Source organism: Macrosteles quadrilineatus, unplaced genomic scaffold, assembly GCF_028750875.1.
Source record: "Macrosteles quadrilineatus isolate MER2022 unplaced genomic scaffold, UCM_ALF_1.0 Scaffold_33__1_contigs__length_1397503, whole genome shotgun sequence".
Classification (NCBI taxonomy): domain Eukaryota; kingdom Metazoa; phylum Arthropoda; class Insecta; order Hemiptera; family Cicadellidae; genus Macrosteles; species Macrosteles quadrilineatus.
This window is the reverse complement of record NW_026542626.1, coordinates 473,228-499,166: the sequence shown is the minus strand read 5'-3', so window position 1 is coordinate 499,166 and position 25,939 is coordinate 473,228. Positions and strand designations below refer to the sequence as shown.

General features: G+C 37.3%; 1 protein-coding gene across 1 annotated transcript in view; it reads right to left on the bottom strand.

Moving 5' to 3' along the window:
- LOC129005780 (ATP-dependent RNA helicase Ddx1-like) overlaps positions 1 to 25,939 on the bottom strand; it is a 112,390-nt gene that overhangs the window by 53,375 nt on the left and 33,076 nt on the right. The window contains exons 4-8 of the mRNA XM_054434789.1: positions 24,235 to 24,434; positions 20,485 to 20,727; positions 19,221 to 19,394; positions 9,831 to 9,968; positions 7,554 to 7,793 (exon numbers count right to left, since the gene is read on the bottom strand). Of these exons, the coding sequence (XP_054290764.1) occupies positions 7,554 to 7,793; positions 9,831 to 9,968; positions 19,221 to 19,394; positions 20,485 to 20,727; positions 24,235 to 24,434 (995 nt within the window). The remainder of the gene's footprint in view (positions 1 to 7,553; positions 7,794 to 9,830; positions 9,969 to 19,220; positions 19,395 to 20,484; positions 20,728 to 24,234; positions 24,435 to 25,939) is intronic.

Sequence of the window (25,939 nt, the reverse complement as noted above, 5' to 3'; positions counted from 1 at the left end):
TCTTGACGTCGTGGTGGAACTGAAAAATGGCTCAATCTCTACATCTGTCTACACCAAACCCAGCAACCACCAACAGTACCTACACTACAACAGCTGCCATCCCAACAATACCATCGCTCCCTACCCTACAGTCTTGCCTTAAGAGGGAAACAAATAAACTCCGACGAGAAGAATCTGAAATTTACAATAAACAACTCCAAACTGCTTTTGAAAATAGAGGATACCCGACACAAACAGTCTCTTTGGAAATAAAAGCGGCACAAAATGCTGCTGATAATCCACCAAAGAGAACCAAAACCACCTACGATGTCAACCTGGTGACTATTTAACACCCAGGTCTCAACAGGCTCAATAACCTTTTGAGAACCGGCTACAACATGCTTCGAAGCTCCACCCAGACTAAAGATCTCTTCCAAAAACCCCCACCATAGTCTACAGACAACCAGCCAATCTAAAAACCATCCTAGTCCATCCCGAGTTACCCGACCCGTCTGTTGAACCACCTCCAAGACTGCCCCCAGGTTCCTACCCTTGCTTACTCTTACTCCCATGGCCATCGATACCCAAGGTGGTATTTGGCCTCGCCAACTGAATGCCTCCACTTCTTCCGATCTTCAGCATCTTCCTCCATGATTCTTATCTTCCTCATATCTTTGGTCACTTCATCTTTCCACCTCATTTTAGGACGCCCAGGAGGTCTTCTTCCAACAGGGTTCTCTTTCCAAACTTTCTTTATTAATGCATCATCTTCTCTCCATAACACATGCCCGAGCCATCTTATTCGTCGACTTTTTGCTTCCGCCACCGCATCTGGTGCTTTATACAGGTCTCTAATTTCTCTGTTATGTTTGATCCTCCATTCACCATTGTAATAGGCCTAGCCTAAAGATTTTAAAGTAAATTCATTTCCCACTGTTTGTACAATTTATTGTGAACCCTTTTCTTTTCTTTTACTATCAGTTTTGTATTATAATTAATAAATTTAAGTTTTGATACTGTACATGGAGTTTCCATTGTAGTCTTAAGTTTAAGGTTGATTCACAAATTGTTTAATGTTTGTACTAGTACACTTTTGAAATTGAGCAATGATTTTTGCCCAAGAGGTTGTGAAGAGAGCCTTGGCCTATTAAGTCCTTGTAAAACACGTGATTAAGTGAAATTATATGGACTGTTATAAAGCAAATATAATAGGAAAAATCATCAAAAGGTGCGTAAAAATGTGTGGTTTTCATATAATTTATGAATCCCCGGACCCCTCTTCTTGCTGGGGGGTTTTCCCCAGACCCCCCGGAAATGTCGCCCATTGAAAATTCCTTAAAATATGCCCTGATATAGGCCTAACCACCCAAACTCTAAGAAAAAGGATGAATGGGCATAGACAGTATGTTAAAACAAACAAATACAAAACCATTGAAATACATGCAGCAAACCACAACTTAGATTTTGATACATGTTTAGATCTAAATCAGCCCCATTGCCTGTTAAGTATGGTGTGCCCCAGGGTTCCATATTGGGCCACTTCCTGTTTATTGTTTGCATGAATGACATATATTTCAGACTTGACACAAAGGTGCTGTTGTACGCTGATGATGCAACACTGTTTGCTAGCCATGTAGACCCTGTGGTAGCCGTTGAAACTGTTGAGTCTAACTTTAAACTAGACGCAGAGTGGTTTTCTAATAATAAGCTTGCTCTGAACAAAGATAAGACACAGCCAATAATTTTTTATCTAAGTAGAACCAGATTGAACACACAGAGTGATACTGTTCCTGTAAAACTGCTTGGCCTTGCTCTTGACTCTGTCCTAAGCTGGAGTGACCACATAGACTCACTTTATTCAAAGTTAAGTAGAGTCATTTTCTTGTTGCGTAGACTTAAAAGTGATATGCCTTTTGTTTTCCTTAAATATGCTTTCTTGGCTTTTTTCCAATCTCACATTGGGTATGGTGCTAGGCTGTGTGGTCATTCCACCAGGACCCACAGCGTTCTTCTGTTGCAAAAAATAGCAGTAAGAATTGTATGTAATGCCCAACACCGAGCCCATTGCAAACCATTGTTCAAACTGTGAACAAAAGAAGAACCATTGAAGAAGAAATCATTGAAAATAAATTTTCAATGAATGGGGGATTCAATCGAAAGTAGTTGGAGTTGTTCGTGACAACGGACCAGACATTACAGCTGCACTGAATGGTAGTGATTACCAGGCGTACTCCTGTGTAGCGCATACACTGCAGTTAGTAATAAAAGATGACTGTTTGGACAATCCAAGGATAAGCAATGTTATCAAAAAAGGAAGAAAAGTTGTTGGCAACTTCAAAAAGTCAGCCAAAAACACGAAGGTGCTAAAAAGTATCCAGAGACAACTAGAGCTACCCGAGCATAGACTGATTCAAGAGGAGCCAACGAGATGGAACACGACATACTATATGCTCAAAAGGCTCGTTGAGCAAAAAGATGCTCTAATATTAATATCTGGACGGGCGGACATCAATCTCACAGTGGAACTAACTTCGGATGACTTTAAGACAATGAAAGCGGCTGTTGATATTCTAGAAATCTTCGAAACTGCAACCAGACAAGTCAGCAAGGAAGCTTCTACAATTTCTGAAGTAAGTTATCATTGGTTAGGCTTAGGAAATATTTAGGAATCAAGCTAAGCTAGAAAAATGTGGGAGGGATAAATAGGGTTCTAAAAAAAAAAAATTACTAGGCCTATTTTGAAATGATGTTTTATTGATTATAATTTAAGTTATTATTTATTGGGCCTATTCATCAAATCCTTATCAGATTTAGGTAATGTAAAAACTAAACACATGCAACTTTGTGAAAGTTTGGCCAAACATACATTTGATTACATGAACCTAATAAAAAAAACCAACCACTTCTTAGAACGGCTGACAACCATACCAACACCTCTTCCTCCTGAGACGATTTTGGCTACCATAGATGTAACGTCCTTGTACACTAACATCCCCCTTACACATGGACTTGCGGCTATAGAATTTTTCCTGGACCAACGCCCCAAAAACACTAAGCCCTCAACTTCTTTCCTACTGAACATGGTTAAGTTAATTCTAGAAAAAAACAATTTTCAATTCGAAGGTAGAAACTATTTACAAACTAAAGGGTCTGCCATGGGTACGAGGATGGCCCCATCCTACGCAAATCTGTTCATGGGGAAACTCGAAAAGTGTTTCCTACAATCCCAAAAAGTACAACCTTTGTGTTGGTTCCGGTTTATAGACGATATTTTTATCTTGTGGACCTCAGGCTCAGACTCCTTAAAACAGTTTATTGACAGCCTTAACAGTTTCAGTTCCCTAAAATTCACCAGCAACATCTCAACATCAACAATAGTTTTCCTGGACCTAGAAATAAATATTTAAGATGGACTCATACAAACCGGTGTACACTTCAAGCCTACCAACCATCTACAATATTTACATTTTAACAGCAACCACCCAAAGAACACCAAAAGATCCATCCCGTTCAGTCAAGCCATCAGGGGCAAAAGGATCTGCAGCAACGATGATGAACTAAACAAGTTCAATAACAAAATATCTGACGCATTCATAAAAAGGGGTTACCCGAGAAAGCTGGTGGAGAACCAAATCCGCTTAGCGCAAGACCATCCACAACCAAATAATGAAAAACGAAATAGCAAAAACATTGCTCTTGTCACAGACTACCACCAAGGACTACATTCATTGAATGGCATTTTAAAAGAGGGCTTCAAAATCCTCAAGGCCTCCAACCACACCATCAATTTCTTGAAAGATCCACCAAGCATTGTTTTTAGACAACAACCCAATATCCGAAAAATACTAGTCCACCCAAAAGTTCCTGACCCGGCCAACAACAACCCAAACAACGCACGCCCTAACGGTTCATATCCCTGTGATAACAAGAGATGTAAAACATGTGAAATAAATCAACCCAGCCAAACATTTTCCAGTTCCACAACCAAAGAAAACTACAACATCCGAGGCTTCAACACTTGTGAAACGAAGAACATAATCTACCAACTACAATGTAACAAATGTGAGGCACAGTATGTAGTAGGCCTATCCACCAATAGCTTCAGAACCAGGATGAATGGCCATAGACAAGATGTATCTACTGGATAAAAAGACAAACCAGTTGTACAACATGCCCAGAGCCACAACAACCCTAGTTTCAATGACTGCTTTACAACCAAAATAGTCAAATCACTGCCTCCTCAATGTAACCAGTCACAACTGAGAAGATGGGAATTGTCCTACCAATGGTTTACTAAGTATAGACAACCCTCAAACCTAAACCTAAGGTAATACCTTTCATCTAACCCACTCCCTTTCAACATCCAACCCAACTGCAGGCTTACATATTTATTCATATATATATAGTGCATATAAGATAAACTGATTGGCAACACTGACTCAACAACTCACTGGCCACCATTTTGGACATCTAGAAAACTCTTTCTTCCTCAGTTGAAAATGCTGTCAGTGACAGTGAAATATTCTAATGTTTTGTGTATATAGTGTAAAGTTTTGTTTTGTGTTTCCTGTGCCAGTTTGGACTCTTTCCCATTCAGGTAAGCCTGCTATCCTCTCAAAAAATCCTAAAAAATCTAGGCCCTTGTGCTCTATGCTACCCCCTTAACCTTTAACTTTAACAACAAAATTTTTTGCACTAAACTAAATTGTTATAGGCTACTTATATTAGCCGGGCCACAACCTTTTTGGGTTTGGTTAGGCTAGGTTATGTTTGGTAAATGAGTGAATAAAGACCACACAACTAACTAACCTAGCCGCCGTAGTGTGCTTTGTAAGGTTGTGGTCCGTATAATACGCAAGTACCTAAACTCAAATGGTTTTCCTTAACAAGTTCTAAGCCTATTTCTTTCTTCAGGTAATTCCTCTTATAAACACAATGGAGAATTTCCTGGTCAACATGGATGTTACGGGTTCTGGTCTGATGGGCGTTAAGAATGATATTGTCTCGTCTTTGAAAAGACGATATGCCGATATTGAAAGAAATGTCAACTTGGCAGTGGCCACCATACTTGACCCAAGATTTAAAGCAGTTCCTTTCAAGAACAAAGAAGCTTTGGAAGAGGCTAAGAAAAGAATATTGACAGAAAAGAGGGATGCGGAAAGTCCAGGATCTTCTAACACATCCGTTGAGCAGGAAGAAACGTCTCACTCTCTGGATGAGTCAAAACAGCTCAACTTTTGGTCCCACTACACTCAGGCTTTTGCCAATGTAAGCCCAATTTCTTCGACAGTTCAGCGTACCTTGGAAAATGAACTTCAGCAGTATTTAGAAGATGGCCTGATACACCTAAAAGGAGGAGAGAAGAGCATATTTGAATATTGGGATATCAGCAGCTCTTTTAGATTAAAACAAGTTGCTATGAAATATTTATGTATACCGCCAGCAACAGTGTTCAGCGAGCGACTCTTCAGCACTGCAGGACTTGTCTGCGACAAGAAGAGGGACCGGCTTGATCCCGAACGGGTTAAGATGCTGGTTTTTTTAAATAAAAATCTTCGTTAGGAGGACTGAGTGAAAGTAGTTGTTTAAAGGAAACGTTATTTTAAGAATTATTTCTCTTATTTAAAATTTGCATTTGATTTGATCCAACTATCAAGATAAAGTAGCTATACTTACAATAACGTATTGAATATTGATGTGTACATAGGCCTACCATCCACCCCATTTACCATCGGAATCCTCACCGCAGTCCTTCTTTTTCATCGTTCTTCTAACTTGCTTCTTCATTGTGTGTAGTGTTGTAGGGTGAATTTATGATTTGTGTTGGAGCATTACTTTATGGGAAATGTATTTTCTTCCTGATATTCTGTATGTTGTGTAAGGTTGATTATTGAAGTATTGTTTGAGCTGTTTTTTAAAGATAGGGAGCGTGTTTATATCTAAGTTTGTTAGGCAAGATGTTGTACAGTTTTAATCCTATGTAATTCATTATTTTTCTGGTTTTTGTTACTTTGTGTTGGTTTGGTTTATATTGTTGTATGTCTAAACCATAACTGATACCTAAGTAGTTGTATGTTATCTTGTTTTTTGTAGGTATAAATAAAATAGGCTTCTTTTAGCGAATTTCCCATATAGGGAATAAGCTATTACCGTAGTACTCATGGTAAGACCTGGACGCGGGACCGATTTTTTTTTTCGTTTTGAGGTCCCTAGAGGCCAAAAACACCATCCGTTCAAATTCATATATATATATATATATTTATATATATATATATATATATGTGTCCGTCAGCACGATAACTCGAGCAAAAATGATCCGATTTTGATGAAATTTGGTACAAACATGTAAACCTACGTTTATTCAAACGAGTTCGCGATCCAGCATGATCGGACCATGGGAACGGGTGTTTACGGGGGGTTTTATGGGGTAAAAATAGGTTTTTCCCATTTTTGACCCAAAAAACATAAAATTTAGCAATTTATTTCCAAACCATTTTGTAGAGCTTCAAAAAACAAATAATTTAGTATATTGAAGCGTTATTATGCGCCTACTGGTTACGGAGAAAATTCCAAAAAATTGTAAATTTAAAATTCCCATGTTATTCTTATGGAGAATGAGTAAACTGTTGTAGTTTGCTTGTTTATGAACATATTTTGATCAAATTTGGAAAATGTTTTTATTTCTTACTAACTATTAACATTTTACAAAAAAAAAAAAAAAAACAGTTTTACCCTCCCTGATGCAGCAAACCTAATTACTTGTTAAACTAATTCTATTTAAATCGGGAATAAATATTATATTTTTAAGTAGGCATTTCAGTGTAAATCCAATCAGTCAAATGGAAATTCGCTTAGTCTGCAGGTTTGCTGCGGCGGGGGTATTTTTTACAGTCTCTTGGTCTAGATTTTTATTTTCCCTTTAATTGATACTCATTTATCCATGCATGTAAATACTGTTAACTGGTATTTTTTCATCGTAGATCAAGATCAAGTCAGTGATTGGTCACTCTTATAGTGCCAGTTAGGTTAGGTTTGGTTTGGTTAGAAGATTGATTAAACAATAGACTCTTCTTAACTGATCATTTTAAGTTGACTAACAAATAGCACATACACTAGTCTAAACTAACCTAAACGTCTATTTGAGCAGTGCTTCTATTATCACATATAATTAAAAGTTTATTCTCATTCGACTTTGTACAATTTTATATAGCATTGACAAAGTTCATACTGTTCATAGCCTATATTACATAGGTTACCTAATCAAAAGTAACAGATAAAGTAATAATGAAATGTACTGTATATGTAGGCCTACAATGAAACTTATTAATTGTATTCATCTAATTTTTAATGTGGCTTTGGCTTAACATCACAAATTAATGCAACATTATTTAATGACTGAGAGAGGAAAAGCTAAAAAAATATGAATCGCCTTAAAGGTTCAAAAAATTTGAGATTCGAAAAGACAAAATTCGAATTTGAGATTCAAAAATGTCAAATTTTCTCATCACTATGTGTAATCAATATTAATGTTTGTAATGTTATAAAATAAAACACTTAACTACTTCGTAACTTACAGCCATTTTCTTCACTTCAAACGCATGAAGAGTAGCTGAGCACACAATCATCTGCAGGCGTTTGCCATCTGAGGTAATCTTGGGAATCTGTCGATGTAAACGGTCAATGAGCTCTGTGTAGCCTTGCTTGAGTAGGCCATCAGCTTCGTCAAGCACAAAGAACCGACACTGCGTGAGAGACAGCTGGCCACCAGAGATGAGGTCTTCCATCCTGCCTGGAGTACCCACCACTATGTCTACCTGTGGACATCAGAACTGAGCTTGAGTAAACCACTAGCTTAGCCAAGCACAAAGAACCGACACTGCGTGAGAGACAGCTGGCCACCAGAGATGAGGTCTTCCATCCTGCCTGGAGTACCCACCACTATGTCTACCTGTGGACATCAGAACTGAGGTTGAGTAAACCACTAGCTTAGCCAAGCACAAAGAACCGACACTGCGTGAGAGACAGCTGGCCACCAGAGATGAGGTCTTCCATCCTGCCTGGAGTACCCACAACTATGTCTACCTGTGGACATCAGAACTGAGCTTGAGTAAACCACTAGCTTAGCCAAGCACAAAGAACCGGCACTGAGTGAGAGACAGCTGGCCACCAGAGATGAGGTCTTCCATCCTGCCTGGAGTACCCACCACTATGTCTACCTGTGAACATCAGAACTGAGCTTGAGTAAACCACTAGCTTAGCCAAGCACAAAGAACCGGCACTGCGTGAGAGACAGCTGGCCACCAGAGATGAGGTCTTCCATCCTGCCTGGAGTACCCACCACTATGTCTACCTGTGGACATCAGAACTGAGCTTGAGTAAACCATCAGCTTCGTCAAGCACAAAGAACCGACACTGCGTGAGAGACAGCTGGCCACCAGAGATGAGGTCTTCCATCCTGCCTGGAGTACCCACAACTATGTCTACCTGTGGACATCAGAACTGAGCTTGAGTAAACCACTAGCTTAGCCAAGCACAAAGAACCGGCACTGCGTGAGAGACAGCTGGCCACCAGAGATGAGGTCTTCCATCCTGCCTGGAGTACCCACCACTATGTCTACCTGTGGACATCAGAACTGAGCTTGAGTAAACCACTAGCTTAGCCAAGCACAAAGAACCGACACTGCGTGAGAGACAGCTGGCCACCAGAGATGAGGTCTTCCATCCTGCCTGGAGTACCCACCACTATGTCTACCTGTGAACATCAGAACTGAGCTTGAGTAAACCATCAGCTTCGTCAAGCACAAAGAACCGACACTGCGTGAGAGACAGCTGGCCACCAGAGATGAGGTCTTCCATCCTGCCTGGAGTACCCACCACTATGTCTACCTGTGAACATCAGAACTGAGCTTGAGTAGGCCATCAGCTTCGTCAAGCACAAAGAACCGACACTGAGTGAGAGACAGCTGGCCACCAGAGATGAGGTCTTCCATCCTGCCTGGAGTACCCACCACTATGTCTACCTGTGGACATCAGAACTGAGCTTGAGTAAACCATCAGCTTCGTCAAGCACAAAGAACCGGCACTGAGTGAGAGACAGCTGGCCACCAGAGATGAGGTTTTCCATCCTGCCTGGAGTACCCACCACTATGTCTACCTGTGGACATCAGAACTGAGCTTGAGTAAACCACTAGCTTAGCCAAGCACAAAGAACCGACACTGAGTGAGAGACAGCTGGCCACCAGAGATGAGGTCTTCCATCCTGCCTGGAGTACCCACCACTATGTCTACCTGTGAACATCAGAACTGAGCTTGAGTAAACCATCAGCTTCGTCAAGCACAAAGACTGCCAGATGAAAATGCCTCATGAGACTTCCCTTATTGGTAATACAGATGATATCATCAGCCAAGAACTTTGATGAGCTGCAGAGGCTGTTGGCCTTGACCATGGGTCTAGTGATAAGATAGACGATAAACACAGCTTTTCCTTGGAGATTTATAACACCGAGATTGTGCTTATCCTCACTAGAAGGAGGATCAATTGTACAGCATTACTTTATTAGTTTGTCAGTGAAAGTTTATTGTAACGCATGTGCCTGATATATCACCTTTAGAAGTTCTACGGGTTTAAACGAAGTAGTTACTTCCTTTAACTAATGATAATGATAATGATAATTTATTTGCACATAACATACAAATTTGTGAAAATCACATGTACAGGTGCTTTGTCTTGATCTCTTAAAAATTGATTCTCAGTCCTTAATTATTCTAAAACTAATTTGAAAAGCAAACAAAAATCCTAGTGGAAAATGAACTTGGTAGTTTTAATTATATTTACAGACTGATTAACTAACCCCCGCACTGAGGCTGGATATCTGATCTTTGATTGAAACACCTCCAACCACCAGCAGTTCCCTTATCTTGGGGTTCTCCAGGTACTTCTTGAACTTGGTTATCTGGTTGAATGTTTGTTCTGCTAACTCCCGCGATGGCTGGAACATAACCAAGAAGAAAAAATGAACATTTAGTTTGGATTATAATTTGCCAATATTGCAATGTGATGACGATGGTTTGATTGAATTGTTATGACAAGATAAAACAGAAGGAAATGAAATGTATCACATTTAGGAAATTTGCAAAATTTTACTCTGGCTTTACAAGACCAAGAATAAGTTCCGTGGAGAGGGTTCTGTTGATAAAAAAATATATTTAAAAAAACTGATAACTTTGCTGTGAATGTCGAATTAATCCAACTTTCCTCTAATATTTTTAGGTTTGCAATTTTGAATTTTGAAGAGTAATTAATATATCAAACAGCTTTGTCAGCAAAACTTAATGACTATATTTTACTAAACAACACAGAAATCAGAAGACTGCCAGGTAGTCTGGAAAGAGACCTAAGAATGCTGGGAAGAAGAGAAAAAGATATAAAATAGCATATCTGTATGCCAAGTGTTGATAATGCAGAGTACCAGCAATAAGTAAGACTAGGTGAAACCCGTCGAAATCGACGGTTACTTTCAAGGCTTACGTTAATTCATCTAACTGCGATAAATTGGGTGAAATCTACATATTTTGAGCATTTAGCATTGTTTAAAGAGTAAAAACAATAATTAAGTGTTATTATTAAGTGTTATATTAAGTGTTAACAATAATTAACTTAACAAGAGTTAAGTGTAAAAACAATAATGATATTAATTGCGTTAGTTGCCATATTTGGTTGATAATTCAATGAATAAAATATTCCCCATACCGTACGTCATAAGAGTTATTATTAGTATGTTATATGGTATCTCTTCCTTTGGAAGAATCTTTAAATAGTATTAAAATCGTATTGGTGGATCTTTTGTAGTTAAACACTTCGTGATTTCATCAGTGTAATATGATTTTATTTCAAAAGAAAATATCTTTTTGGAAAGTTATATTCTAACTTCAAAGGGAGGTATATCCGTTACAGTGTAAATTTGATTTTTCCTTCGTCACGTCGCGTCAGTTCATATCGTACTTCTGTGCCAATGAATGAACCCTCTAGTATAGTTTTGAGAAATTATTGATTGTGGGGTTACTGTTAAAGCTGGAATTCCTTGACATGGGGGATGTCAGTTAGTTGTCTCAGCCTTATCAATAACATAAAGGTGTCAATATAATCTCTCTACGGAATGTTAGGTGTAGTGGAATACTTGAAGGGAAGTTGGTTTTTATTCTTCTCCTCGTTTATATGGTCCTGCGGCTTCATAGGCAACAAATAATGCAAATGACATAGCAATGGGACATTTCCAAAAAGCAAAAATACTGTAAATTGGCTGTTACGTATATATTGATGTTTACATATTGTTAATCAACGTATCCTATAAAGGATTATGTGATCTAGATTATATGACCTTTCAGGAAACCGAAAAACTCTGCAATAAATATAAGATGGACATTTTAAACAGCAAACAATGGTTAGGAGATGAGGCGATCTCTTTTTATTTGACAAATCATGTCCAAAAATGTACAAAAGAGAAGAACGTCTACATCTTTGAGCCTTCAGTCACCCAACTCATTAAGCTAGCAGATTTGGACACAGTCAAAAGTCAAATAGTAGGACTAAGCTTAAAGAAATACAAGCTTATACTATTCCCCTTGAACAACAGTACATCTACCAGTGGTAGTAGTGGCAGCCACTGGTCTCTTCTTGTACTAGACCTCACTCACGACACATGGAGGCACTATGACTCTCTCAACAAAACAAATCATGATAGTGCAGTTGCTGTGTCCACCAAAGTTAATAAAGTCTTTAAGAAGGACATAAAACTTGAAGAAGAAAAATTAAGTACTCAAAACAACGGACATGATTGTGGTGTACACATGCTAACAAACGTTGATTGTGTAATATCTAAGTTACAGACACAAACTTCAGACCCGCGCACTGCTAACAACTCTGAAAATATGGATCTTGTTCTACAAAAAAAGATTGAACTTTTTAATTTTTTCTCTAGTTATTGGAGCAAACTATGCAATAACCCACAAACTAATATTCCTATACCTCCAGTGAATATTGTTAGTAATAAAAACTACAATAGGAAATGTCCTAAGAAGAAAATGACTCAACAGAAAGAAAACAAAAACCAACAAAAGTATAAATCTGGAAATTTGAACAAATGGTGTATTGAGGATAATGCAACCAAGCCTCAAACAAATCATCTTCCTACAAATGATATCCCGATTCAAAAACTGAAGCAGAGCAGAAAAGTTTTAGTGGTAAGCGACAGTCACGGAAAAGACATTAGTTTAAAAATTCAACAACATCTACCCTCAGGCGCACATGTCATGGCCATAACTCGTCCTGGAGCACCATTTAAGTATGTCACCAGTGATATCCTGAAACTTACCACAGGCTACACCCATGATGATCATGTCATAATCTTTGCTGGTACGAATGACATTTTGCCTGACATGCAAAGGCAGTCTGTACCCGACCTTGCAGACATTAAACATATCGCCAAATCAACCAAGGTATCAGTAGTTTTGGTTCCTGCAAGGTTTGACACAACTTTGTCACATAAAAATATAAAATTCTTTAATGGAGTGTTACAAAGGCGGCTTAGAGAAGAGAAATACATAGATATTGTGCATCTAAACTGGCAAAGAAGAGAACACTTCACACGTCATGGCTTACACATGAACAACCATGGTAAATCTATTCTGTCAGAGAATCTTGCTAAGCTTATTTGCAATCACCACTACCTAAATTCTGAATCAGAATCTCCAGATGCAAGTTCTTCATGTGAAAATCAGTCTCGAGACTCTTCAAGTTGCCCTACTGTTCCTGCTGCTATTACTGATTCCACTTCAACCCAAATGCTGGATGGCTTGCCAGGAGGGCTCACTAGACAGTCAACCGTGAGGAGGGGTTCTACATCTCCAAGCTCTTCTGACGAGTTCTACGGCTGGGACACACCAAACACAGAGAAGCAGCGACTTTACCGAGATGTCCTGTGTAAGGAAGATGGAAAAAGTGCAGTGACAAGTGATACTTCCATGCCTAACATATTGTCTTTGGAGCAATACCCGACACTTCTGTGAAGGTCAAAAAGGGTAAAAATGAAGCTTGCCAACTGTCAGGTTAAAAATTCTGTCAAAACTGTTAAAGATCAGGTTCACTGCAAGAGTCCGGCAACCGATACACATCCTGGAGCTTTTTTAGAGATAAATTGCTAGAACAAAGTAACTTCATTAAAAAATCATTTTTGCATCTTAACATTGAGGGAGTTTTCACTAATGCGTCAAACAAACTAAATGAGTTAGAAATATTTCTAAGCTGTAGCACAAACAATGTAATTGGTATTTCTCTAAATGAACACTGGCTATCACCAGATTGTGTATCGCTGCTGAATTCTTTAAATGGTTTTGTCTTAGCAGATTTCTATGCTAGGGAGAACATGTCTCGAGGTGGATCTTGTATTTTGTTGAGAAACGGTATAGATTTTAGAGTAAGGAAGGATTTAGCTAGTATTAATGAAAAGTTTGTTTTTGAAGGATCTTTTGTAGAGATTTTAGAGTATAATTTAGTTTTTATTTCAATTTATCGCATTCCAAGATACAATAATGCTAATTTATTTCTGTCAAAACTAGAATTTCTACTACAATTGCTCAAACAGGAAAAGTTAACTAAAAAAATTATTATTGCCGCTGATTTCAATATTGACATTCTAAAAAATGACACCATATCCAATAAATTCATAGAAATTGTAGAAAGTTATGGATTTCAATTTAATTTTAAAAGCCCAACTAGAATAACAAACCAGAGCAAAACGTGTATAGATAATATAGCAACTAATATAGTGTGTGATATATCAAATGTTCTGAATTTAGACTTAAGTTTTTCTGACCACAATTGTTTGATGTTGGAACTGTGTTTCTGTAAAAAGAAAGGAAAGTCTAATACTGTAAACAAAAGGATTTTTAATGAGCAATCAATGGCACAGTTCTCAAAAAATATCCTTGATGTACAATTTAATTTGACCAGTGGCAATGCTGATGATATTTATAATAATTTTCTTAGAGAGCTCCTGTTAAAATTTGATCAATCTTTCCCATTAAAATCTGTTAAAATAAATTCTAGTAATTCAAGTAAGTGTAATAAAATGTGGATAACACCTGGCTTAAAAATATCTGCAAAAAAGAAAAGACTATTACATATGTTGGCTAAAAAAAGTGGTAACATTGATTTTAAGAATTATGTTAAGAGATACAAAACCACTTTTAACAAGGTTGTCAAAGCAGCTAAGCGGCAGGCCAACAGCAATTTCATTAAAGTGTCTGACAATAAGGTAAAGGCTACTTGGTCTGTAGCAAGGAGACAGCTAGGTTTAGAGAGTAACAATCAAACTTGTATAGAGCTAGAAATTGGTAATACCAGGATTGATGACCCTAGGGAAGTGTCACAATATTTCAATAACCATTTTAAAAACATTGTAAATGAATTGAATATTCCGAAGATAAATGTAATAGAAACCATGAAAGAATATCCATCTTATAACTATTCAGATTTTTATATTGAGAATTTTTCTGATGATTACATTAGCAAAATAATAAAAGGTCTGAAAAATAAACCTTCTACAGGCTGGGATGGAATACCTGTCCAGTTATTGAAGCAAAATTCATTAATACTGGCACCGGCATTGAGTAACATCATAAAAGCATCCATTAGCAGTGGTGTTTTCCCAGAAAAACTTAAATATGGTAATGTCATTCCAGTTTTTAAGAAGGGATCAAAAGTAAACATAAATAATTATCGACCAATCACATTACTCTCAAACATATCAAAAATTTTTGAAAAGGTTATGTGTGATAACCTAAGTAGATTTCTTGAAAATAATTCTTTCTTTCACAATTACCAATTTGGCTTCAGAAAAAACATGAACACTCAAACAGCTCTATCAAATTTTGTTAACAAAACCATGTTGGCCTTGGATGAATCGCAGTATGCAGCTGGTGTTTTCCGTGATTTGTCTAAGGCATTTGACTGTGTCAATCATGAACTTCTAATTCACAAACTTAGTAAAATTGGAATAACAGGTAACATTCTTAAATGGTTTAGATCATATTTGGCAAACCGTAAACAAAGAACTCTCATCATAAAAAAGGGAATAAAGTACTATTCAGACTGGATAAATATAGAATGTGGAATTCCTCAAGGCTCAATTCTGGGGCCTTTATTATTCATCATCTATATCAATGACTTGCCCCAAAAAATTCTTTCAGAATTAATACTTTTTGCAGATGATACCACTGCTTTTGTGAAAGGCAACTCAATGTCGGAAGTGCAAATTTCAGTTAACAAAACTTTGGAAGATCTCCGTGAATGGTTTACAGCTAATGGCCTGGCACTAAACAGTGATAAAACAAACGTCTTATTTTTTCAAAAGTCAAACATGACAGATATTTCACAACAAAAATTTCTCGGAGTGATCATTGACCAAAAACTAAATTGGAAGGAACATATTGATTATTTGTTAAAAAAATTAAGATCATTCTTTTTTGCTTTTTCAGTTCTTTCTCAGTGTGCATCAAAAAATGTTATCAGAATAGTTTATTTTTCCCATGTAGAATCGATTTTGAGGTATGGCATTACCTTATGGGGAAATTCAAAAAATAGTAAAAAGATATTTTCAATGCAAAAAAGATTCATTAGAAATATGGCAAACGCTAAATTTAGGGCTTCCTGTAAAAAACATTTAAAAAATCAGTCCATATTAACTTTCCCCAGCCTGTTCATTTATGAAAGCCTTAATTATGTCCATGAAAATAAAAAAGATTTTGAAAAGTTCTTAATAAAAAATAAATACAACACTAGGAACAAGAACCTTTACAGTTACCCAATCCATCGGACAACAAAATTTGAAAAATGTCCTTTTTATACAGGCCTGAAGCTGTACAACCATTTGCCGAATAAATTTAAACAATTGGCAGTAAATGTTTTTAAAGTTAAAATTAAAGAAATTCTACTGGATAAGGTTTATTATACCATCTCAGACTTTTTAGCAGACACCTCCTTGGGATAGTCATTGTACATTTTATTGTTATTGTAATCTACTATGTTTTATGTAAAATGTTTTTTCCATTGTATTTTATTATTAAGATTTATGTAATTGACAAGACACCAGTTACTGCTATAAGCACCCAATGTAACGTTATTTGTGTCAATAAATTGATTTGATTTGATTTTGATTTTGATTTGTCATGACTGTAGCTGCTTAACATTTTTTCTTCGTACCATCTTTTACAGCCAAAATGTAAAAGTGTTATTTTCAATAATGTTACCAAACCAAAGTCCGCAATATAGGCAGGTGCAAATAATTTGTCAAGATTGGTACTATTTTAGACAAAGTTTCTATGTTTGGATTTTATTAGACACGATAAGAGCAGATATTTCTACATCAATGTTTGATATGTGTAATGGGTCAAAATTATAGAGGGGTTAAGTTTTTATATTTATTATTTAATTATTAGTAGGCCTATTCCTTACCTGGTTGGTGATAGTGGTAAACCTATCATGGTAAGGCTGTTCTAGGCCTATCCTAGGGTTGAAGTAGGGATAACCTCACTTTTGGAAAAATCACTAAAGACACTATTTTTGAGATTCACAAGTCACAGTATTGCATCGTTGTGTACAAAACAAGTGATAAACCGTTTCCGTGTAACCCCCATGCCTAATATACACCTTTGGGAAGTACGGTCAAAGTTGTTGGTTAGGCTAGGGTGGTGAACCGCGATCACAAATACAATATCACTACATAACATGCATACACTTTGTCGCACACTAAGCTACACGTCACGGGTGGAAATTATACTTTTTGTTTAAACCAGCAATGATATTAAAGTTCCGCATATAATTTCACAGTCGGCGTAGGTAAATAACAACATAACCTGTACCACTAGTCGGCTGTCTTGGCGTTGTGTTGCAACAGCGCCAAGTTTGAACTCGTGACGTCACCGATCAGCTGGGAGTCGAATCAGCTGATTCTCCATCCCTAGAGGATTAGGGAGGGGGAGAGAGATGATCCCTTGCGGGCTAGGGATGCGACGACATTTCTAATTCTGCGATTTCCAGCGTTAGGACGTTACTTAGTGTTCAGTAGTTCAGTAGTGATTTTGCCTAAAGTGAATTTAGGTAGTGCCAAAAGTGGGTTAGCGAAGATCCCTGGAGTATACAGGTAATTCGCCGGTATTTTCTTAATAGTGTGTACTATTATTTTTTATTATTTAGCGGTAAACCCTCACTTAATTAGTTGGTCTAGAATCCTTTATTGAGTGTTAGAACCTGTTGAAGACCGTGATAGCGTATGCTAGGGCTCGCACGGGATTTGTTAAAGATGAATACAGTAGTCTAAACATATATTCTAGGATTGTGTTTACAATATATATTGAGGGTGACGGGGTTATAGCGGATATTTTGCCAGGATATTCAGTAGGTGTTGAACTGCTGCGGCAAAGCGGGCAAAGTTGAACCCGTCTCTGCAGGTCGTGCAAACACGAGGTCGGGTGGAGCACGCTAAGTATATTCAGCTAAGTAATATTCTTAAGTGTTGAGGTTGACGAAACTGCAACATTAAATTGTTTCAAAATTTCATTGAACGGGTTTTCATTATTTTTAAATTTAATTTAATTAGCTGTTACCAGGTGTGAACGATGATGATGGTACAGTAGCACTGTTGGTTACCGGTACTGAGTTCACACCTGATTCACACTACATTTTTGCGTAAATACAAATCTGTACCTGTGCTAGGTTGTTGAGTTAATTACTTCCCCCTGGAAACTTCCCAGCACGCCGACTTGAGCGATCCGCTGGCGAGAGTTGGTGACGTCTTTCCCGCTTTAACTACGGAATAGCGCATATATTCCGAGCGGGAAAAACGGCACGTTACATATGTGTAGAATAATATGATAAAAATATAAAATGTAGGCAAAAGTGTGGTGAAAAAGGCAGACACCAACCCGTACAATAGATATAAGATAGTTAATATAGTTAAGATAATTAATAAGAACTAATTTAAGAATTGCTGTGATAAAAGGATTTTCCACTGATTTCGTAATGGAACGTTATGTTGCAAAACATGACGTGATAAAGATGAAAATCTATTTTAAAATCAGAAAATAACATTGGTTATTTGGTAGAATTCAGTGACTGCCAATAAATGTGTGTTGTTTGAGTTACAATTTACAAATGAACAGCTGTTTCATTAAAAAGTATTATTCACATGGCCAAAATGTAAACAAATCTGTGGAGGGATATTTAAAGGCTTCTGGGGCAGAGTCCTAAGGGATTTTGATTAGTTTTTTCTTTTGATAACTCATCTACAGACCAAGACCTTTCTTTGGACACCTCTACCAAGTTTCTACGCCCAGCCGTTCTCTCAAATTAGGGGGGACAAAGTTTCCAATTAAATATTTAGATTCCCCCATGTTAATCTTATGGGAGAAACTCCAACTTTGATGGCCTGTGGGGCAAAGCCCGAGGATTTTTATTACAGGAATTGGTGAAAGGGGGCGTCTACACAAAAAAAAATACTTTATTTTGACACATCGTTTGTAAAAATCCGTCCATTATTAACGGAGGAGTAGTGTTTTGTAGAAATCGCCTTCACGTATTATATATAAGGATTACACTTGATTTTTTATTTTAACACAACCCTAATTACAAGTATCGTAAGACATTTTTTAACAACAATACAAGCTTACATGTCCCTGTTTTCTTTACTTCATTACCATTCAGCTAATAAACACCGTTGCATAGTTATCTATGAGTTTTAACGTTAGCTTATTAGGAATTTATTGTGAATAAAACTCAACTTGAGGTTTTCGCAGGCTCAAAGAGTATGTTTTGTAAATTAAAAGTAAATAATTGGTTTAAGGCCAAGATAGGTTTGAAATTAAGTTCCCATGTGTGATTCCAGTAACTATAAAGACAACTATTCATAGAATCGTCACAAATTTAAGGAAATCAGATCCGTAGAAAAGAAAACTAAAAAAAAGTAGACCTACATTACATACTCTATTTGAGCATGCAATAATACCAAGTTAAGTCTTATTTACAATAAATGTTCAATAGCACCAAACTCATAGTTATTTATGAAACAATGCATATTAGCTGATCGGCAATGAAGTAAAGAAAACAGGGATAACAACAAAAGTGACTTGTCGTATTTGTAATAATTTGTACCTAGTAATATTATATAAGAAATGCAAAAAGAAAGCACCTCGATGATGATGGCCTGAGGAGCGTTGTTGACCTTCTTGGTGACCACAGCTGCAGCTCCAGTCACTTCTGAGTTCTTGACGTTACTCTTGGAAGCTTGACAAACAGCAACAAACCCAGACGGTGGAGGATGTTTGAACGGCTGGGCTCCAAAGTTAAAGGAAATCTCAGCATTCTGCAACAAATTAAAAAATATCATAGCTTTGACTAATACAACTAGACATTCTAGTCCCACATAAAATTTGTCACCAGTTTTTTACTCTAAATAGATGTGAGCCACCGACAGATTGCGCTGATCTAAATTACTGATTTCTGTCGAATACCATAGACAAACTTTTTCACCAAGTCAAACTAATGGGCTGACTTATTGTGTGCTATAGCAATTGTTATGATAAATCTTTTGACTCTAGCGCATTCTGTGACTCGCTCACAGAAATATATTATTTTTAATGAAAGATTAGTGACAGCTGGTCCATATAGATGGGATGTCTACTTCAGTATCCAATAGTTAAATGGTTAAGCTCACCATGATCTTTTAAAGTGGGTTTTAATGATCATAGTTTCAGTTTTCGCTTGAACAAAAATTAATTACTACCTAAATCCCCTAAGATAGCAAATACCTACTTTATATCAATTTTATATAAGTAACTTGATTTTCAAGCTAGCTATTATTAGGTTAATATATGTAAAATACAGATTGGTGTTGTATTTCTTTTAAACATGACTAACGATGTCTGTTAAAATATTATAAACTTGATGTGCATTAATTTTTTAGTGAAACGTGTTTTACTGAATAAATAGTTTTATATTTTTAGAGTGACAATCATGTCAAAAACTAAACAAAAAACAAGTTATCTATGGACTTATTTTTTCACAAAAAGACCCTAATGATAAAACAGCCCAGTGTGATCTAAGCGGGTCAAAACATAGTATCAAGTTTAAGAAAACTTTAAGTGAAAAGAAGTATTGAATTGACTGGAACTAGGCTGTGCGATATGCAGTGCTAAATAATGACAGTGACTGTCAGGTGACGGACTATGTCAAGAGCTCCCGCGTCACTCCATCACTTCTTGTCACTTCATTTCTGTAAGCAGTTACAGTCACCTTCTAGCTGCTGTTTTTTTCTGGGCGGACCCGTGACTTGGGGCAGTAATAAGTGACAAAAGTCACCTTTATTACCGGCCTGTCACGGAACGAGTGCTAACGTTACCAATAAGTAGTTGTTATTTACATCACTAGGTTGCAGAGATGGACCAATACTATACCTTGAGCACTACGGCAGGGAAGAACACAGAATCTCTGAGAGCTGCAGGGATAGTGAAGGCGAGCCCCAAGTCCTTGCCGTTCTTTGAGAACTTAATCTGCATATTATCCAAGTCCAAGAGACAACCGATCACATCATGCATACCAAATGCTTCTCCGTAGTTGTCAAACTGTTTGGCATTAGACTTCTTACCCGTTCCACCGAAGCCAAACCCAAACTTATCAGTTCCGAGGTCCAGGCTAGCCTGTAAGTAGAGTCATATTGTACTACAAAAAGTATAATAAAAACTTAAATCAAACTTTACTTGATTTTCAATATTTCCAAAATTTCTAAATCAAAAATACTATTAACTCTTGATAATCTTATCCTTACAGGGCTGGGGGAGGGTGTACAAATACCAAAACTTAAGATTTTTGAAAATACAGTACTGTAATACTAAATTATCATCCAAAATCATCTTACGACACTTCAGTTATGAGTTATTTTCCACTTCTTAACTGCGCCTATTTGGCATTTTAAAATTTGTTTGGTAATCATTTTACAAAAGAAAAAAAACAACAAATAAACCAAGTTAATTCTAAATAAAAAAAACTATTTCATTTAGCTTATTTATTCTCACATACAGGTGTATCTCTTAGGCCTTTTCCTTTTTTAATTTGTTTGTTATTATGGGGTATTTGATTCAATTGGAGTTGGTCACAAGGCTGGGAAAAATCCAGTTTAGAAAGAAATTTGTGTTGACGAAAGTCTAATAAAATTTTCAGGCAGACTGAGTTATATACAGTTCAATCCATCAAAACAAGCTAGGTTTGGTGTAAATATATACAAATTGAATGACACTAAAACTGGCTACTGTTATAACTTTAAAATATATACTGGCAAAGAGACAGATGTACGAGAGAAGAAGAAAATTAGGAGAATGCAGATGGTCCTGACAACGCAGAAAATATTAGGGTTGGTGAAAATAGACTGAAAATCCTCAAAGAGAGAAAAGACGATCTAATCCACAACCACAACTAAAACCAAATGTTATAATAAACTACAATACAACAAAATGAACGGAGTGGACAAACAAGACCAACGACTCTCAAGCTTCCCAGTCATGCAAGGTGTATGAAAGGGTTTAAGAAATTGTTTTTTTATCTCTTTGATGTCACATTGAATAATGCCAGAGTAATCCATGAGAATGTGTGACAGTGAGACCTCTTATGTGCTCCATTCCGAACTATACAGTGGGAAAGATGTCCTTTCAGATGGAGATGAACCTTTGGCCCAAAAAGTAGTTGTTGATTTTAATGACCAAGTGTAGTTTACTGGGAAAAGGTTATCACTTGCTTACTGACAATTGGTATACCAAGATTCCTCTCGCTGAAGCCCTGCTAAATGAAAAACTTACCTTACAGGCACAGTAAGGAAGAGCTCTAAAGGTTTGTCAAAAAGTCTGCCAAAGAGAAATCTTGGAGATGGTGAGACAGTGTATTTTAGAAAGAAAAATGTCCTTCTTGTAGGCTACAAAAAAGAAGTGTAGGAAAAAAGAATTGGAAACCTGTGTACTGTCCGACGACCGCCTGTCATGCAGAAGATAAACAAGTGCTAAGTAAAGGAGGAAGAGAAGCAATAAAACCAGTTCTAATAGCAAACTACAATGCTGATATGGGAGGTGTAGATGTAAAGGATAAAACCATGTACCATTTTTCTTGTGACAGGCCTACCAGGCGATACTGGAATCAGATATTTGTAAATTTCATCAGTATGGCGCTGCACAATGCATTTATCTTGTACAAAGCGAACACAGATAAAGAACAACAGAAAAATCATAGAGACTTTCTTATCAGCATCATTGAGGAGTTGACCACAGACCAAGTTCAAGTTGAGAATGCACCAGAACCTGCTGGAGATGTACTGGGACCTCGACATGAGCTCTCTAAGCTGCCAGGCGAAAATAACCGCCTCTGTATTGTGTGCCTGGGAAAAAAACTGAAAAAGAAAACAACCGATTGGTGTCCAATGGCTGTAATGGAGGAATCCACCAAAACTGCTATCACTTGCTGGACCACTATTTTAGGCCTACCAGAAAAGGTAGGAAGCGTGCACGCCAGTCTAGTGAATCTGAGTGATCGTGTCCTCATACCGTGTATATATGTAAATCAACCTTTTTCAAACTGGAGCTCCAGCCAAAAGATGGGTTGATAACAGTTTCTTAAAGAGGCATCCTCAGCTCTTTTTAAGAGAATGCCAAAATATGAAAACTAAAAACTAGTAGGGCCAGCAACTGGTTTCAAGAAGTACGAACCTACTTGTCCAGACAAAGGAAAAGTGTTTGTTGGTTGGGGAGAAAAAGCTGTTTACAGGGTTTCAGGAAGCAGTGACAAAGACAATTTCACAGTTCAGTTGGAATTCTAGAAGTCTGGCTCCTCCCATGGTTGTTTATACATATGACAGATGGCTACCAAAAGTGATTGCCAGTATCCCGACGAAAGGGGTGCAGGAAAAACTGAGAGTGGGTGGCTCAATTATTTTATGAGTATATAGGAAATGTTGTACATGAGGCTTAGAATTGAGCGAACTGTGCTCAGAGAAAAATATCATTCTCGTTGCTCTCTACCCAAATGCAACTCACATCTTGCAGCCATTAGAAGTGGCCATATTTCACCCCTTGAAGGCTGCTTGGCGGCGGGGCAGTGTATAAGTGGCAATTTGACAATGGAGGGAGAAAACTAAAAAACAAAGAGTTTACACCGCTACTTAAAGAATTCCTGGACTGTAAAGCGATTAATCCAAGACCATTCAAAACAGCTTCAAAACCTACGGGCTCCTTTCAATTGGTGCAAAAGAATCAAACCTCACTAAATTGCTAGACAAAACAACAGCCACCAAAACATCAACGCCAACAAATATCTTGACTCTGCAACACCACCTCCACTTTCTAGAAAGTAGGATAGAACCTGGAGTGCTGACTTCATTCTTAAATGGAGAAAATGTGAGTGTAGAAGATAAGTCATTGTTTTAACTTTGGAAAGGTATCAAAACTGAAATTGTCAACCTAAAAAATCTAACAAGACCTGGAGAAACAGTGAGACAACTCAATATGAAACACCCCAAGAAACACAACCTGAAACATCAGAAGAGCTCAGTGATCCAACCCTGCTAGAAGAGTACCTGCCGAATGAAGATCAACCAAAGTAAAGCTTAACAATCAAGGAACAACCCTGAACAGTTTTATGAATACAGGCAATTATTTGGAAAACAACATATCTGGCACCCTTCTTCTTAACCTGTTGATAATTGGTGGTTTACTTTACCCTATAATTCAAATGCAATTAGGCCTTCTTGTATTGCACATTAGTTTGGATCCTAAAAATTAGACACTTATTCTTCCTAATAAACACTACTTTCCTCCGGAACCACTGAGGATAGTGGAATCGGACTAAAAACCGCAACCGACGAACTCCTGTGAAAACAAGAATGAAAATTCTAATATTGAGTTGATTTCGGATTACTTTTTCTTCATAGTGTTGTATCACAGAGTGTGTTGGATAAATCAAAATAACTATCTGGTCTGATCAAACTTTCATTTGAAGTAAATGGATGCAGATAATAGATTGTGGACCCGTTATTAAATTAAAATACCCTAACTCAGGTAAGAAAAATCTTAAAATATTCAATTTGAAAATATTTCTCGATTTTTAAAGCTCTAGAAATTATGAAACCAAAAAAATATGAGCCACAAACTGTCAAACGACAATCCTACCTGCTGTGTGGACCAGCCGACTCGACACAGCCCCTCATCAGTGACAGTAGCCTCGTAGAAGTACTTGCCGCTGCCAAACACTCCCTTGTTGGCACGACAGCCGTGCCACTCCTTCTGCTCGCGCGACTGACAACGTAGACCATCTGGAGTGACAGCCATCGCAGGCCCACGGTCCCACACACTCAACAGCCAGTTGGGTGCTGAAAGATGATAATGATTATTATCATGTAAATTGTACACAACCCACTTGATAGAATAATCAAATCACTATCACTGAATATTTGTTTTTATGACACTGTACTGTGAAATATGTAAATTTCCATCTCTAATGTATAAAATGCTGATTATGAATAATTCTCAGCTTAGTAACATTATAAAAATCTACAGTAAACTCCCGGTTATCAGAGCCCCGATTAACCAAGCCTCCGGATCTACCGAGCTAGTCATCAGAACAAAAACAACGGTTGTATTACTCGTTGTTCTATGTTGTGTTCTGGCATTGTTTGTGTAGGCCTAATCTGTGATTAATGTTTAAAACAATGTTTTCTCTAGTAATTAAATTTAGTGTGATAAAAGCCACTGGACAAAGATGAATAAAAAGGTGGCTTTTGATTTGGGAGTTGGAGAAGTGACCGTTGGTGATTTTAGACGTAAAAGAAAATATAGAAAAATTTGTAAAATAATAGTGTGATTGGAGGAGGCAGTGGTTTAATCCTTTGAGCGGCCAGCAACGGGTATATTGTTGTGCTTGTTTTGTCCAAAAAGTGCTTTGTGACGATTAGTGATGTGTCGAATCCAAATCTCGAATCCATTGAATCTTTAGGAAATATTCGGATTCGAGATTCCGTCAACGAGATTCGACTTTCGAATCCTTCAAACTTCGACCCGAACAGGAAACGGCGTTAGTCAAAACATCCGCAGATGCGACGCGACGATGTACCGATTTTGTTGTAAAAAGGCAACAAATCAATACAGGGTAACGCGAAGAACAGTCAGCTGGTTTAAACAATAGATCAGTATAGACCAGAATGCACCACGCACTAAAGTAGGAGGGGGAATAAGGTCTAGCCGGATGGTCACTTGCTTCCAGCACCACCCAGTTCCTATCCAAATCTCATCGTAGCTAGTTCGGTAAAATTGTTTTTCGTTCGTGGAAATTAAATTCATTTCGCGGCGTTTGGTCGGGCAATCTTATTTTTCCTTAAAATCGTACAGCCTATATCCCTAAGGGATATAATTGCCCCGCGATTGGAAACTAGTATCAGTGTCATTGTCAGAAAGTGAAAAAGTTCGTTACCGGCCAACGCAGTTCCGCCATTTGAAAATTACACGTTCGTTTCACGAGTTCAATTGATCGCGTCTTGTAGAATACCGGCTAGTTACATTTCCCAATCCCTTCCCCTTTATTTGTGTTATATTTGTGGACGTCCAAACTGTAAGTAATTTGTGTTATTTATTTGTTAATTTAAGATTTCAGTGAGTCGCACTTTTGTAAATTTTTCCTGTCTTGTTTTGTCATTTCATGTAGAATAAGCACATGTTCACAGGTTCGAGTTCAAATCACTGATTTTCATATCCATTCATATTGTAGCAATCCGCTTTATTAATTAGACTGTAACAACCCTATAGTATTAAGAATAAATAGGTAAAAATGTTTTTATAGGGCAATTCAGAGTTATTTAATAAGATTTTTATAGTGTTGGAA